This window comes from Diadema setosum, chromosome 15 (assembly GCF_964275005.1).
Source record: "Diadema setosum chromosome 15, eeDiaSeto1, whole genome shotgun sequence".
Lineage (NCBI taxonomy): Eukaryota > Metazoa > Echinodermata > Echinoidea > Diadematoida > Diadematidae > Diadema > Diadema setosum.
In genome coordinates, this window is record NC_092699.1 from 3,462,146 (window position 1) to 3,480,188 (window position 18,043).

At 36.2% G+C, this 18,043-nt stretch overlaps 1 protein-coding gene across 1 annotated transcript; it reads right to left on the bottom strand.

Moving 5' to 3' along the window:
- Nucleotides 1-13,999, bottom strand: LOC140239296 (uncharacterized). Its single transcript, XM_072319172.1, has 7 exons — nucleotides 13,910-13,999; nucleotides 12,840-13,007; nucleotides 7,655-7,762; nucleotides 6,299-6,346; nucleotides 4,365-4,720; nucleotides 3,537-3,634; nucleotides 1-555 (listed from the first exon to the last, which is right to left on the bottom strand). The coding sequence occupies exons 1-7, from the start codon at nucleotides 13,997-13,999 to the stop codon at nucleotides 533-535; spliced, it is 891 nt and encodes a 296-aa protein (XP_072175273.1). The 3' UTR covers nucleotides 1-532.
- Nucleotides 14,000-18,043: the final 4,044 nt, after the last annotated feature.

Here is an 18,043-nt window from a genome sequence, read left to right on the forward strand (position 1 = left end):
GGAAAATGAAACAATAACAAGAGTTCCAAGAATTTACATAGGTCAGAGGTCTAATCTGCTTCTGTGTTAAAAGCAACCATAGGTGGCAATGTCATGGAACCAAGTCAAGTCAAATATCATCGCAGAAAAGCCGAACAGCAAGTCTTGATTTGTCTTGGTATGACTAATTCAACATCAAACCATCACATACAACATATACGTTGTTTTGAGCACATTTTCTTTCTGACATGATACACATTCTTAACAAATGTATGAACTGTAAACATGCAAAATCACAATTGATAACAATCACACTGGGCTATGAAAATCTCCATGAAACAACTAATTACACACAATGATAGTACATGAATTACATGGAATATCTTTACATCTTAAGATACAATAATACATTACAGCTATAAAGAAATAAGAGATTCTGGCCAACGTCCGATCCCGGTTTGTCACAAGCTGGTTTATTACCAATGTTTACTTGGCACATCTGTCCTGTACAGTAATGTCCGTGGCAGAATTCTGTTGACATCTTCGTCGTTGATTATATTTTTCGCAAACGGTACTCTGAAAAAAAATTGAATTAAAGCAAATGACAAGGATTAGTAGTGCTACAACCAATGACAACATTCACATCTATATCTTTGGATACCCTTCAACTTCAGTGTGTGTACAATTTGTAAATGTCTTTCATCTATGAGTTCTTACAATAAATCATATGATACAGGAGCGCATTTTCCATGCAACTTCACTCACAATCTCTCATCTCGTCTAGCATTCTTATTAGGAAAGTTTGTATTAAGGTTAAATCAGAGATTAATGAACTCAAATATTTCACTTCTAATTCACAATACAAAGAGATGTTAAATGTGTTCTGCAGGGGAAGGAAGTCTTCTTTGAATACCTATGACCTATTGAGGGCGTTCAGGGATTTTTTTAAACCAAATATCATTGTGTGGATGTTTCATAGGCCGTGCCTAAAGCGGATGCTGAGCCCTGAATGATTTCTAGCACACACACACACACACACACACACACAAACGGGTTTGCTTGGTTACTCTACATTTTGATTGAATACAGCAGCACAATGGAATCACATATCAATCATAAATTTGTTCGATATCCCACTTGCACCTGTATTCTTTCTGATGCAGTACCGAATTCATGGTTGAGATAGTTAGTCTGTGGTATCAACATTGAATGAAAAATACTCGAGTCACTGTATACTATATATTTACAGTATGCTGACACTTTGTACTAAGCAGTTACAGAAGACTGAGAACTTTATTTTTTCTTTGGAAAAAAAATTCATAAAGCTCTGTATGAATTTGTGTGACTACACAGTAAAAAAAAATGCTCACACAGACCAAACTTTCTTTGAAAGAAAATCTTCATTTGCATGAAGCTCTGTGTGAATTTCTGACTACACATAAAGAAAACATATTCTCAAATAGACCAAAGTTTTAACAGGCACACGTCACGACTTTCTTGCTATAATCATACAGCACACTCTGTGCTTTTTTTATTTCAACTATAAATGCATGCGTACACAAATGCACACACACACTCTCTCTCTCTCACACACACACACACATGCATGAAATTTATTGCACTCATACTCACACTTAGGGAAGTGGTTTTGTAAATAACTAAACTCAGTTTGCCTGAAGGACGCAGATATAATGGAAACAAGGCAATCGCCAAATTGTGTCTCGCCCATTCGCGTACAAGGATTTAATATTTTTATAACTCCCTGAAGTTAATTGACCTGCTTATGACCTTTCACCTTGTGGTGACCTTCAACACCCTAAGGGACATTTGCCATCCAAGTTTGGTCACAAACGGACAAAGGGATCAAAAGTAATGAGCCATAATCGAAACGCGCCATAAAAACTTAACATTGGGCCCTAAAAGTTTGTTGACCCCTGTCTGTGACCTTTGACCTTGTGACGACCTTCACCTCCCCCAAGGGACATCTTCCATCCAAGTTTGGTCACAAACGGACAAAGGGATAAGAGAGTCTTGCAAGTAAACTTTAACGTATGACCTCAAATGACCTTTGATCTTATCCTGTGACCTCTTACGGCACTATAACATGAAGGTACCCCCGTGCATCCATCACCCAAGTTTGATTGCCATTGTAGCAACATGTGTCGAGTTACATGTGATAAGAGAGTCTTGCAAGTAAACTTTAACGAATGACCTCAAATGTCCTTTGACCTTATCCTGTGACCTCCAACGGCACCATACCATGAAGGTACCCCCAGTGCATCTATGACCCAAGTAAGGTTGTAATCCAAGCAATGTATGTGAAGTTATTTGTCAAAAGAGAGTCTTGCAGGTAAACTTTAACATAGAAAAGAGTCTTGCACATACTCTTTAATATATGACCTCAAATGACCTTTGACATCATCACATGACCTCTGACAACACCATAACATGAAGATACCCCTAGTGCTTCTGTCACCTAAGTGTGGCTGCCATTGCTGTAACAGTTGCCAAGTTATGCATCATAAGAGAGTCTTGCAGGTAAACTTTAACATTTGTGACGGACGACGGACGGACGACGGACGTACGCCATTTGGATCCCTTAGTCTCGCCTTCACCTCCGGTGGGCGAGACAAAAATAATGCAAAGATGATGATAAATACAGATCACTCAGAATTGCATTTTTGGTAAATTACTACATCTCCAGAGTGTATCAAAAAAGGTATTCTAAATTTGGAGGGCTACCATTTCATAATAGTCAGCAATCAAGAGTGCAATTACGGTTGGTGTGAAGAAAGAAGCACTCTTCCTCTTTCCTTTGATATCTGATTGTAGGTTAATATTGACAAATAACACGCATGATTACAATAATGACAAATTGCACTTTTCCAAGTTTCAGTGTCACATGAAGGAATAATGAAGTCTCATTGGTGAATAGATGAGATCTGTCAATGAAAGTGACCAAATAGATAAGCCAGCTAGTACGAAAGCAGATTTGTGTTTGGGGTTGTTCTAACCTTTTATGTTCCATAACCTCCAACGTTGTAGATAACTCGGTCACTCTCAAAAAGGCTAACTCATTATCCATTTTCTCTCTTCATATTTCAGACATGGTTTGTCGCTGCAAGGTATGTGTCGAATATGAGCAGAGAAAAATGGACTGTTGGTTGGCCTTATTGGGAGTGACGACGTTATTGGACAGGTGGCCACGTTAAAAGGTTATGGACCACAAAAATCAAAACATTTAAGAAGAAACCCTAAACACAAACCTGCATTCCTACAGACTGGCCTGTTTGTTTGATTACTTCATTGGCATATCTCATTCATTCAGTGAGGTACTTCATTGTTACTTCGTGTGACATTCAAACTTGAAAAAGTGCAATTTTTCATTTTTCATGCGCTCGTCATGCGTGACATTTGTCACGATGGAAATATGAAGAGTTCTTCGTTCCTCACAATTAACATTGTGCTCTCCAAAACTGACAAGTATGAAATAGTAGCCGTCCAAAGTTGGATTACTTTTTCTTTGATACACACGGTATATTCACTGGGATGCATACTTGGTTCTCCGTGCTCAACAGAAATGAGAAGCATCCCTTCTGCGTTGACTTCTCTGCAGAATGGGTCAAGATCCTCTGAGGTATTACATCTGATCAGCCTGAATTAAACCAAATAAACAGACAACACCTAAGTAAACATTACCTACATTTAGCCAGCGAATCATTATTAATGCTCTCGTTTAACTGCTTCGAAACGCTTTGCATCACAAACCTATATCAATATTCAATGGCAATCATTGTTCATGTATTTTCTTATCTTACTTGATAACACTTTATCTTAGACGAAACCAGTCTCTTCCCAAAGAAACAAACAAAAAGTTCCCACCTTTCCAAATATACGGGTCTTGATTAAAGGAAACCATACTTAAAGGAACACATGCAACATCGCGATTTCTCCGTAGATACATAAAACATATGTTATAGTATAACATAAATTCTGACTTTTTACATCCTAATACATTGATCGTTTCTCTAGAGAAAGTGCCAGACTCCATTTCAAATTAAGTAACAAAGAATTCTCTGAAGCATAAGATTTGAGTTAAATTTTCAGATCAAATATCAAAGGTGGAATTGATATCTATCATACACAAGTGGTAACCAACGGAGCAAGCTTGGGCAAATTAAAATAGCTTGATGAATACAACTTTAACAAAGCTGTATTATGTGTACATATTTCTTGGAAATTGACGAATTGATATCATTTGTGTAATGTATGCTCTGTATTTCATTCACCCTTCTGTAGGATGGAAAGTACTTAATTACAGCTGAAGTCAATTTAATAAACTGTATGAAAATAAGCTTGAAATGCTAGGTTTCATGAAAACTCACGATGCATTCCTGAGATGAGGGTAAGAGCTCAGACATCTGATCAACATCTTGGCTTTCTCATCGCCCATATACCTGTCCGTCACAGACAGTCTGGTTACTGTAGGCGGTGCAAGTAAGGACTTGCGTAAATGACCGTTGCTTACAAAACTTGATATGTTACCCTGCAGGTTGAGCTCCAAGTTGTGAGAATAGAGCGGCCACGCATTGTCTATGTATAAGGAAGAGCTTTCATATTCAATGTAAACAGAGATCTTCTCCACATTGGGGCACAGGGAGACCACATTTAGCTGTTTGAGAAGTGAGAGGGATTTGAGATCTCCACCAAGATGAACGATAGGACTCCTCACAAAGCCACTCTGAAGAAAAGTAAGGAAAAAAGATGAGAAGAATGGATGTGTTTACATGCACTCACTGCTGCTTTAGTCACAGGTCTCATAATGAGATGACGGTTAGAACGATTTTTTGAATTTTATACATTTGTAGTCGTAAAATTTGTCATTTCAAAGAAAATGTGAAAAAACAATGTAAGCATTGCATAAAACCATAGCCTAATTATATATTCGAATCGTATCAATGCATTGACACGCAAACAAAATTGCATGCTCCCATAAAACTTACGTCACCATTAACTGTGTGAACGTGTACTATACTGTTTGTGTCTACACCTCGAACTAAAAATGAACAGACAGAAATTACAACCTTTACCCACAGCGCTTCAATAGTCATGGGAACATAAAGCAAATCACGGTCTATAAGAACATGTATATTATACAAAATGTCAGTTATCTTCAGAATCGTGATAATGATAGGTTGTATGAGAGGCATCATCGATCATTATTTTCTCACTCTATCAATCCTGCTTTATTCTGTTTGGTCGCTCATCTATCAATGCAGTAGACATGCTTTGGTGTTATAGCATCTTGTAAACACGCACAAAGAAATACACAAATATGTTAATAATTATATCACATTCAATTCAAGAGAGAACTTTATTTGGCTTGCTATATCTATATCCCGCTCCACTTTTTCACTAGATACTGTACACATAAAGTGCTCAATAACAACATTTTTCAGATGAAGCCCAATATCATTGAAATCTTACATTGTAACTAGGAAAAGTGTAGTATGACAAATAACTGACCACATAGTTTTTGCCTATCCTTGATAATTACCTGCAAATTAAATGAGATTCGCAGAAAACGTTGGAGGAAGACCTAACAGTGCACTGTTTATCATTTTTATAAAAGATAAAGTAGGACAAGTATAAGCTAATAAAGCGGGGCTACCGCGTTACCAATCCTTCCCAACCTGACTTTCTCATTCCCTTATCGAGGAATTTCGCAAGTATACCCGCAATGATCACGAAATGGGCACTCATGTCATGATGTTTCAAATACTATGAATAACAAATCATTCAGATCCACATAGAATTCTACAATGTGATAATACATGTTTTTGCAAACTCTTTTGTTTTCAGTGCTGTGCTTGAATAGTTAAAACTGGAACATTCATACAATCCAGACATTCTGCATTTCCCGTCATAAATACTTCTGTATGAAGTGCACATACAATCTTTCAAACACTGTTTACGTATGTATTTAATGGGTAGTAACTGTCATGAAATTCCTTGTAATGACTGTCTGTTCCTGCTCTATATTCATCTCACCCTTTGCACACCAGCGTTATATGGATGGTGATCACAAAAGAAAAATGATTCCTTTCTTCCTCACTGATGACAGCATATTGCCTTTATCACATTTTTTTTATTTGTTGAAAGTCAAAGGTAAACACATCTATTTTCCTGATCTTTGTTAAGGCACATGGGAGCAGCATTGATATACAATTGTGCGTAAGTCAGTTTCGGAAGAGTGCATGCAAGATTCTAGTTGTCGTTTTTAAGGAAGAAGAGAGAGAGAGAAAATTCTAGAACAAACCTCATTTTCAGCTTTTTCCTTGTTGCTTCCAAGACGTGACATGGAAATCTGAAGTTCAAATTAAAGTAGCAAAATCATTGTTCTCACATTAACAGAAATCAAATTAAAATACCGTCAGCTAAAGTATATAAATGTTGATTTTATCACAATCAGACAATCAAAATATCATAAACAGTGTTGCAACACCTGACAGATTGAGCAACAACTTTGTGCTGGGAAAAGGTGAAGATGGAGCTGGGAAAGGAAGAGACAAATAAGAGGAAAGAGAACGAGATATATGAACAGCTACCGAGTGGGGTGGAAGGTTGACGAACATCTCCTTACATTACCATTGTAGTAGCAAAAAAAAAAATGAGGAAAAATAACATAATCAGACAATAAGGACTAGCATTGGCACTTGAATCTCATTATCTGAACCAATCATTCATATAATGTAAACGTTAATTTAGACCCCCACTTTCATTCATGCACTTTTACAGAAAACAGCTAACCTTCAAGTAAACTGATGCTGAAGTACCATACGCTGAAGTATTTAAGTAGTAAAGAGTATACATTATACAACAAAGCACACATGAATATCACTGCTGTATCAAACTAGCTTGAGTGGCCTTCTTGGCGACGGCTAAGTATGAATCTATTTCGCTATGTGGGAAAATCACAGAATCTAGCTTAGTAAACTACATTTGATAATACTCTCTTGCACCTATCAGTGTCGAAAGTGAAGTATGGTGGGCAGCAAATATGCTTGGATCTGTCAATAGTGCCAGGGTATTGTGTATAATTACTCAGACAAGACTAGACGCACGTCTTGGTACTGATTTAGTAGCATTCGATCCGTCTTTTAAATTGTGAACATCTTCACCCAGTAAACTATTGGTTCAAGCAAAATTCAAAAGAACATTATTTTAAGAGTGAGTAGGATAGTCATTTTCCTCCATAGTTGAGGTACAAGACAGTGAAGTAGAGGTGAAGTACAAATGTAGCTGCACCTCCTTCGAAATCTTTAAGAAGAAGTTGCAGCTCATAAAGCTCCGATGAGTTTCTGTTTTGTTTTTAGCTCCACATACAAAATTGTAGAGGACTTTTAACTGCATAATGGGCATTCAGCACTTGACAAGCACAAGGTACGATAATACGCCAACGGCGGACTGTACCAGACGGAAAGAAGAAGAAGAAGAGAAGAAGAATTACTTAGAAAATGAATATTGTTCATAAAGCTATAATAAATTATGTACATGTAAAAGAAACATTGCCAGTCCAGCTACAGTCACAAATGGTCCGACGAATATCTCACTACAGATGGATCTCACGGCCTGAAGCAAACCCGATTTCCTTGTAAAATTTCTTCAAACTTACCTCGTTCCTAACATCTCCAACAGTAAGGGAACTCAGACATGGTAGATGTAAAACGGAGTGAAGAATACTAGCCGACATGGAAGCTCCGAGCAGTTCCATTCGCTGGATCTAATTAAGGATCAAAATCGATGTAGTGCTGATCGTGTAAGAAGTTACTGCCAGTAAAATCTCGATTACATAATAGGAAAGTAATTTGGCACTTTGTGGTGCTTGATAATTCCACAGATGATACCTTATATTTTACTCATATTCTGGTATTTCCTTTGCACTACAAAAAAAAAAAAAAAAAAAACCCAGTACAACTGAATAAATCTTTAATATTTGTCTCATTTTATGTTTTATTCTAAAAAGCAGGGGAAATGTTACGTCTGCCACAGTGTCTAATTGACTGGAGCTTTGCAGAAATATATGAGGAAGAAAAATGATATTATGGGAAAAGATTAACATATCCTTTTGATTCCGACAGAAATGCACATATTTGGTTAGAGATTGCAAGAGGAGGGTACGAACATTTTTAACACTTAATTTTTGGGGCAGTGGGCTTTTAAGGCAAAAAACAAAAACAAAAAACAAACACACAATATGACCTGTTACCTCATCCAATTACGTCATTGTCTATGATACAACTGTTCTGTAAACTAGAAAAACGTTTGAAAGAAATGAGCTGAAGTAAATAAAAAAAAAATGAAACAACCCTGCCTCTCATGCTGCTGCAGGACGAATGCAGAAAAGATCGTGAGAGTAGTGATGACAAACAATCATCTTAAGTGTCATTAGCTTCCCTTCATCCCCGAGAGTTAAATACATTGCGTAGACTATGAGATGGGTGATACACTTTTGGCTGAGATGGGTCTAGAGGTTTCCAACGTTTTTTCGATGATTATTTTTTGAGATAATAAAAAGCTCCTATAAAATATGAAAGAGTGTAGCGACGCTGATGCAGCAGGGGAGATGTCAGGTCCCTCCTGGTGTATCATTGATTGAAGCTTTGCAGCAAAATAATATAAGGAATAAATTAATGATATGACCATTACAAAAAGATATGACCACATTACTCTGACCAGTTCTCCTATTCCCTCACTGGCTCCCCAAACATAAACGTATCAGCTTTAAAAATCCTCCTTAGTGTTTACAAGATATGCAATAATCTTGCCCATCTTTTCTTTAAGATTTGATTTCCTTCTGCTCATCAACTTCAACCCGTTCTCTCCGTTCTTTCTCCACTCTCCAGTTATCACGTGGTCCCCGCACCTATACCCGCAGCGGCTACGGCAATATGGCCTTTTTTTTGTTATTTCCCAACCCCTTTGCAATAAACTTCCTATCTATATTCGTAATGTAAGTGTTTACAAGTTCAAATCATTCTTGGAAACTTATCTGTTCACTCAATTCTAATTTTGTTGTTGTTGTTGCTGCTGTTGTTATATCATATGCACATAATGCTGTACCTTACCTCATTTTTCCCCCGGATTATTGCGCTTAAAAACATCAGTATTACGCACCATACAAGGAATCAACTTTAGTGTCATTACTAACCTAGTATCTACTTATCTAGCACTTTCCTAAGACTATGTAATATGGCAATGCATTTAGAGAAAGAAATTATTCTTTAAAATCCAACAGGGCGAAAACATCGTTTTGCATCGCAGTCATGCCTGTGTTTGTTCTTTTCTTTTTCTGTGTGTGTGTGTGTGTGTTTTATATTGCAGAAATATTTCCCAGTCATTGGAAATCAAGCAGAGAAAGAACAAACCTTTGCTCCTGCTGCTGATGTATCAAGGGTGAAAAAGAAATCGTCTGCTATCTTGACACTGAAAAGCTTTAACGTCTCAAGGTTTGGCATGGAGCAGATACTCTTGGCGTAAGCCCCTGATGCAGCAGGGGAGATGTCAGGTCCCTCCTGGTGTACTATTGATTGAAGCTTTGCAGCAAACATAATATTCAAGTTCAAGTTGACTTAATTTCACTTCCAACAAACAAATAAGAAATACAAAGAAACACTCATATACACAGACGTCATGAAATCAGTACCACAATGCGATGAACAGAATAACATTGTAAGAAATATATAGGTAAATTATCAACAGAGATACAAATATCTGTTACGTCACTGTAGTAAATGCATAAACGATATTGCTGGAAATGGAGGGGATTGCTAAAAAGCAGAGCTTGTAGAATGCAGTCCCCTCATCAAGAAAAAGAATATAAGGAATACATTATTGATATGACCATTAAAATATATGTATATGATAATCTTGCTCATACTTTCTTAAAGATTTGATTTCCTTCTGCTCATCCACTTCAACCCGTTCTCTCCGTTCTTCCTTCACTCTCCAGTTATCACGTGATCCCCGCACCTATACCCGCAGCGGCTACATACGGTGATAGGGCTTTTTCGGTTACTACAGTATTTCCCCATCTCTTTGCAATAAACTCCCTATCTATATTCGTAATGGTAGTGTTGACCAAGTTCAAACCATTGTTGAAAACTTATCTGTTTACTCAATCCTAATTTTGTTATTGTTGTTGTTGATGTTGCTGTTATATCATATGCACATGATGCTGTATCTGTCTTCATTTTTTTTTTCGGATTAGCGCACTTAGAAACATCAGTATTACGCGATAAGGAATCAACTTTAGTGTCATCAATAATAAATGCTACATTCATAAAGCTTATCATAACGCATGCTTTTATGTGCGCTGTACAATGGAGATACAAAATATAAACAAACAGATGAATAACAAGTATAACAATCAATCTAATACATACAACAATTAACAAAAAGGGTTATGAATATTTATTTTCATGATGGAAAACTGAAAAAAAAACCTGTTTTCTGTCCATCCCTTCATCATCTCATTTGCATTACGTGATCGTGTCCTATATCAACCTGTCCTAAATGTAGAAAGGTGAAAACTATAAACATAAAATACTATGCTAAAACTATGCAACATGGAAAGAAACAAACTACTAGTATTCTTTTTAGTCCAACATGGCGAAAACACCGTTTAGTATCTCAATCACGTGTTTGTTTGTTTTTTTGCTTGCTTTTTTTAATTGCAGGTTCCCCATGCATTGGAAACTACATGAGGTAAAGAAGATACCTTCGCTCCTGCTGCCGATGTAACAAGGGCAAGAAAAAAAAAACATCTGCTTTTTTTACTTTGTATAGGTTTAACGTCTGAAGGTTTGGCATGGTGCAGATACTCTTGGGGTAGGAAACTGATACAACAGGGGATGTGTCAGGTCCGCAAAGGTGTGTTATTGATTGAAGCTTTGCAGCAACAAAATATAAGGAATACATTAATGATATGACCTTTACAACAAGATATGACCACATTACTCCATGCAGTTCTCCAATCCCCCCATTGGCTCCCCATACATCAACTTATCAGCTTTAAAGTCGTGCTTATTGTTTACAAGACATGAAATAATCTTGTTCCATCATTTCTTAAAGATTGATTTCCTTCTGCTCATCCACTTCAACCCGTTCTCTCCGTTCTCCCTCCAGTCTCCAGTTATCACGTGTCCCACCCACCTATACCCGCAGCGGCTACAGCGATATGGATTTTTTGTTGTTGTTTTTATTTCCCCATCTCTTTGCAAGAAAAAACTTCCTATCCATATTCGTAATTAAAGTGCTGACCAAGTTCAAATTATTGTTGAAAACTTATCTGTTTATTCGATCCTAATTTTGTTGTTCTTGTGTTGCTATTGTTATATCGTATGCACATGATGCTGGTACTTTATACCTCATTTCTTTCGGGATTAAAGCCCTTAGAAACGTCAGCATTAGGAATCAACTTTAGTGTCATCAATAATGAATGCTACATTCATAAAGCGCATCAAAAACACAAGCTTCTTTAAGTGTGCGCTGTACAATTTATATATAAGGCACAAACAAACAAATGAATAACAAGTATAACAACAAAAAGGGGTTATGAATATTCATCTTGATGATGGAAGACGGAAAAACAGGCTTTCTTTCCATTCCTTTATTATTTCATTCGCATTACGTGATCGTGTCCCATATCAACCTGTCATAAACGTATAAAGGTGACAACTATAAACATGAAATACTTTGCTAAGACTATGTAACATGGAAAGAAACAGACTATTCTTTTTAGTCCAACACGGCGAAAACATCGTTTAGTATCTCAATCATCTGTTTGTTTGTTTCCTTTTGTGTTGTTATTTTTATTGCAAGAAGGTTTACCATGCATTGTAAACCAAATGAAGCAAAGAAGATACATATACCGTCGATCCTGCTGCTGATGTACAGAGGGCAAAAAAGAAATCGTCTGCTATGTTGACATCGCGAAGCTGCAACGTCTGAAAGTTTGGCATGGTGCAGATACTCTTGGCGTAAGCCTCTGATGCAGCAGGGGAGATGTCATGTCCTTTCTTGTGATGTATTGATTGAAGCTTTGTAGCAACATAATATAAGGAATACATTATTGATATGATCATTAAAATATATATATATATATATATATAATAATCTCTTTGCAATAAACTCCCTATCTATATTCGTAATGTAAGTGTTCACAAGTTCAAATCATTGTTGAAAACTTATCTGTTACTTAATCCTTATTTTGTTGATTTTGTTGCTGCTGATGTTATTTTTACTATGCACATAGTGCTGTACCTTACCCCAGTTTGTTTCCGGATTAATGCGCTTAGAAACATCAGTATTACACACCATTTATAAGGAATCAACTTTAGTGTCATTAATAATGAATGCTTCATTCATAAAGTGCATCAAAAACAGGTACTTCTATGCGCTGTACAATTCAGATAAACAATCAATCTAACAGACACAATATTTACACAAAGGGGTTATGAATATTCATCTTAATGATGGAAGACGGAAAAAAACGGGGTTTCTTTCCATTCCTTTATCATCTCATTCGCATTACGTAATTGTGTCCCATATCAACCTGTCATAAATGTGGAAAGATGAAAACTACAAACATAAAATACTATGCTAAAACTATGCAACATGGAACGAAACAAACTATTCTTTTTAGTCCAACATGGCGAAAACATCGTTTAGTATCTCAATCATCTGTTTGTTTGTTTGTTTGTTTGTTTGTTTGTTTGTTTTTGTGTTGTTGGTTTTTTTTTTATTGCAGGAAGGTTTACCATGCATTGAAAACCAAATGAAGCGAAAAATATATATACCTTCGATCCTGCTGCTGATGTACAGAGGGCAAGAAAGAAATCGTCTGCTATCTTGACATTGTCAAGATTTAACCTCTGAAGGTTTGGCATGGTGCAGATACTCTTGGCGTAAGCCTCTGATGCAGCAGGGGAAATGTCAGGTCCTTTCCAGTGTGCTATTGATTGAAGCTTGGCAGCAACATAATATAAGGAATACATTATTGATATGTTCATTAAAAAAATATATATGTAATAATCTTGCTCATACTTTCTTAGAGATTTGATTTCCTTCAGCTCATCCACTTCAACCTGTTCTTTCCGTTCTTTCTTCACTCTCCAGTTATCACGTTGCCCCCGCACCAATACTCGTAGCGGCTACGGCGATATGTTTTTTTTTCCCCCATCTCTTTGCAAGAAAAAACTCCCTATCTATAATCGTAATTAAAGTGTTGACCAAGTTCAAATCATTGTTGGAAACTTATCTGTTTATTCAATCCTAATTGTGTTGTTCTTGTTGTTGCTATTGTTATATCGTATGCACATGATGCTGGTACTTTATACCTCATTTCTTTTGGGATTAAAGCCCTTAGAAACGTCAGCATTACGCGCTATATAAGGAATCAACTTTAGTGTCATCAATCATAAAGAGCATCAAAAGCACATGCTTCTTTGATTATGCGCTGTACAATTCATATACAAGATACAAACAAACAAAATGAATAACAAGTATAACAACCAATCTAATATATACCATAATTAACCAAAAGGGGTTATGAATATTCATCTTCATGATGGAAGACGGAAAAACATGTTTTCATTCCATTCCTTTATCACTTTATTCGCATTACGTAATCGTGTCCCATATCAACCTGTCATAAACGTAAAAAGGTGAAAACTATAAACATGAAATACTTTGCTAGGACTATGTAACATGGAAAGAAGCAGTCTATTCCTTTTAGTCCAACACGGCAAAAACGTCGTTTAGAATCTCAATCATCTGTTTGTTTGTTTGTTTTTGTGTTGTTGTTTTTTTATTGCAGGAAGGTTTACCATGCATTGAAAACCAAATGAAGCAAAGAAGATATATATACCTTCGATCCTGCTGCTGATGTACAGAGGGCAAGAAAGAAATCGTCTGCTATCTTGACATCGTAAAGCTTTAACCTCTGAAGGTTTGGCATGGTGCAGATACTCTTGGCGTAAGCCCCTGATGCAGCAGGGGAGATGTCAGGTCCCTCTTGGTGTATTATTGATTGAAGCTTTGCAGCAAACATAATATTCAAGTTCAAGTTGACTTAATTTCACTTCCAACAAACAAATAAGAAATACAAAGAAACACTCATATACACAGACGTCATGAAATCAGTACCACAATGCGATGAACAGAATAACATTGTAAGAAATATATAGGTAAATTATCAACAGAGATACAAATATCTGTTACGTCACTGTAGTAAATGCATAAACGATATTGCTGGAAATGGAGGGGATTGCTAAAAAGCAGAGCTTGTAGAATGCAGTCCCCTCATCAAGAAAAAGAATATAAGGAATACATTATTGATATGACCATTAAAATATATGTATATGATAATCTTGCTCATACTTTCTTAAAGATTTGATTTCCTTCTGCTCATCCACTTCAACCCGTTCTCTCCGTTCTTCCTTCACTCTCCAGTTATCACGTGATCCCCGCACCTATACCCGCAGCGGCTACATACGGTGATAGGGCTTTTTCGGTTACTACAGTATTTCCCCATCTCTTTGCAATAAACTCCCTATCTATATTCGTAATGGTAGTGTTGACCAAGTTCAAACCATTGTTGAAAACTTATCTGTTTACTCAATCCTAATTTTGTTATTGTTGTTGTTGATGTTGCTGTTATATCATATGCACATGATGCTGTATCTGTCTTCATTTTTTTTTTTCCGGATTAGTGCACTTAGAAACATCAGTATTACGCGATAAGGAATCAACTTTAGTGTCATCAATAATAAATGCTACATTCATAAAGCTTATCATAACGCATGCTTTTATGTGCGCTGTACAATGGAGATACAAAATATAAACAAACAGATGAATAACAAGTATAACAATCAATGTAATACATACAACAATTAACAAAAAGGGTTATGAATATTTATTTTCATGATGGAAAACTGAAAAAAAAACGGGTTTTCTGTCCATCCCTTCATCATCTCATTTGCATTACGTGATCGTGTCCTATATCAACCTGTCCTAAATGTAGAAAGGTGAAAACTATAAACATAAAATACTATGCTAAAACTATGCAACATGGAAAGAAACAAACTACTAGTATTCTTTTTAGTCCAACATGGCGAAAACACCGTTTAGTATCTCAATCACGTGTTTGTTTGTTTGTTGTTTTTTTTTTTTGCTTGCTTTTTTTAATTGCAGGAAGGTTCCCCATGCATTGGAAACTACATGAGGTAAAGAAGATACCTTCGCTCCTGCTGCCGATGTAACAAGGGCAAGAAAAAAAAAAAAACATCTGCTTTTTTTACTTTGTATAGGTGTAACGTCTGAAGGTTTGGCATGGTGCAGATACTCTTGGGGTAGGAAACTGATACAACAGGGGATATGTCAGGTCCGCAAAGGTGTGTTATTGATTGAAGCTTTGCAGCAACAAAATATAAGGAATACATTAATGATATGACCTTTACAACAAGATATGACCACATTACTCCATGCAGTTCTCCAATCCCCCCATTGGCTCCCCATACATCAACTTATCAGCTTTAAAGTCGTGCTTATTGTTTACAAGACATGAAATAATCTTGCTCCATCATTTCTTAAAGATTGATTTCCTTCTGCTCATCCACTTCAACCCGTTCTCTCCGTTCTCCCTCCAGTCTCCAGTTATCACGTGGCCCACCCACCTATACCCGCAGCGGCTACAGCGATATGGATTTTTTGTTGTTGTTTTTATTTCCCCATCTCTTTGCAAGAAAAAACTTCCTATCCATATTCGTAATTAAAGTGCTGACCAAGTTCAAATCATTGTTGAAAACTTATCTGTTTATTCGATCCTAATTTTGTTGTTCTTGTGTTGCTATTGTTATATCGTATGCACATGATGCTGGTACTTTATACCTCATTTCTTTCGGGATTAAAGCCCTTAGAAACGTCAGCATTAGGAATCAACTTTAGTGTCATCAATAATGAATGCTACATTCATAAAGCGCATCAAAAACACAAGCTTCTTTAAGTGTGCGCTGTACAATTTATATATAAGGCACAAACAAACAAATGAATAACAAGTATAACAACAAAAAGGTGTTATGAATATTCATCTTGATGATGGAAGACGGAAAAACAGGTTTTCTTTCCATTCCTTTATTATTTCATTCGCATTACGTGATCGTGTCCCATATCAACCTGTCATAAACGTATAAAGGTGACAACTATAAACATGAAATACTTTGCTAAGATTATGTAACATGGAAAGAAACAGACTATTCTTTTTAGTCCAACACGGCGAAAACATCGTTTAGTATCTCAATCATCTGTTTGTTTGTTTCCTTTTGTGTTGTTTTTTTTTATTCCAAGAAGGTTTACCATGCATTGTAAACCAAATGAAGCAAAGAAGATACATATACCGTCGATCCTGCTGCTGATGTACAGAGGGCAAAAAAGAAATCGTCTGCTATGTTGACATCGCGAAGCTGCAACGTCTGAAAGTTTGGCATGGTGCAGATACTCTTGGCGTAAGCCTCTGATGCAGCAGGGGAGATGTCATGTCCTTTCTTGTGATGTATTGATTGAAGCTTTGTAGCAACATAATATAAGGAATACATTATTGATATGATCATTAAAATATATATATATATATATATATATATATATATATATATATAATAATAATCTCTTTGCAATAAACTCCCTATCTATATTCGTAATGTAAGTGTTCACAAGTTCAAATCATTGTTGAAAACTTATCTGTTACTTAATCCTTATTTTGTTGATTTTGTTGCTGCTGATGTTATTTTTACTATGTACATAGTGCTGTACCTTACCCCAGTTTGTTTCCGGATTAATGCGCTTAGAAACATCAGTATTACACACCATTTATAAGGAATCAACTTTAGTGTCATTAATAATGAATGCTTCATTCATAAAGTGCATCAAAAACAGGTACTTCTATGCGCTGTACAATTCAGATAAACAATCAATCTAACAGACACAATATTTACACAAAGGGGTTATGAATATTCATCTTAATGATGGAAGACGGAAAAAACGGGTTTTCTTTCCATTCCTTCATTATCTCATTCGCATTACCTGATTGTGTCTCATATCAACCTGTCAAAAATGTGGAAAGATGAAAACTATAAACATAAAATACTATGCTAAAACTATGTAACATGGAAAGAAACAAACTATTCTTTTTAGTCCAACATGGCGAAAACATCGTTTAGTATCTCAATCATCTGTTTGTTTGTTTGTTTGTTTGTTTGTTTGTTTGTTTTTGTGTTGTTGGTTTTTTTTTATTGCAGGAAGGTTTACCATGCATTGAAAACCAAATGAAGCGAAAAATATATATACCTTCGATCCTGCTGCTGATGTACAGAGGGCAAGAAAGAAATCGTCTGCTATCTTGACATTGTCAAGCTTTAACCTCTGAAGGTTTGGCATGGTGCAGATACTCTTGGCGTAAGCCTCTGATGCAGCAGGGGAGATGTCAGGTCCTTTCCAGTGTGCTATTGATTGAAGCTTGGCAGCAACATAATATAAGGAATACATTATTGATATGTTCATTAAAAAATATATATGTAATAATCTTGCTCATACTTTCTTAGAGATTTGATTTCCTTCAGCTCATCCACTTCAACCTGTTCTTTCCGTTCTTTCTTCACTCTCCAGTTATCACGTTGCCCCCGCACCAATACTCGTAGCGGCTACGGCGATATGTTTTTTTTTTTTTCCCCATCTCTTTGCAAGAAAAAACTCCCTATCTATAATCGTAATTAAAGTGTTGACCAAGTTCAAATCATTGTTGGAAACTTATCTGTTTATTCAATCCTAATTGTGTTGTTCTTGTTGTTGCTATTGTTATATCGTATGCACATGATGCTGGTACTTTATACCTCATTTCTTTTGGGATTAAAGCCCTTAGAAACGTCAGCATTACGCGCTATATAAGGAATCAATTTAGTGTCATCAATCATAAAGAGCATCAAAAGCACATGCTTCTTTGATTATGCGC

Coding starts and splice junctions, on each gene's coding strand:
- LOC140239296 (XM_072319172.1), bottom strand. CDS start 13,999: ATGCCAAACCTTCAGAGGTTAAAGCTTTACGATGTCAAGATAGCAGAC. Junction 13,008..13,909: donor CATCAGCAGCAGGATCGAAG/GTATATATATCT, acceptor GTTGCTGCCAAG/CTTCAATCAATAGCACACTG. Junction 6,347..7,654: donor TTGGAGATGTTAGGAACGAG/GTAAGTTTGAAG, acceptor TTTGAACTTCAG/ATTTCCATGTCACGTCTTGG.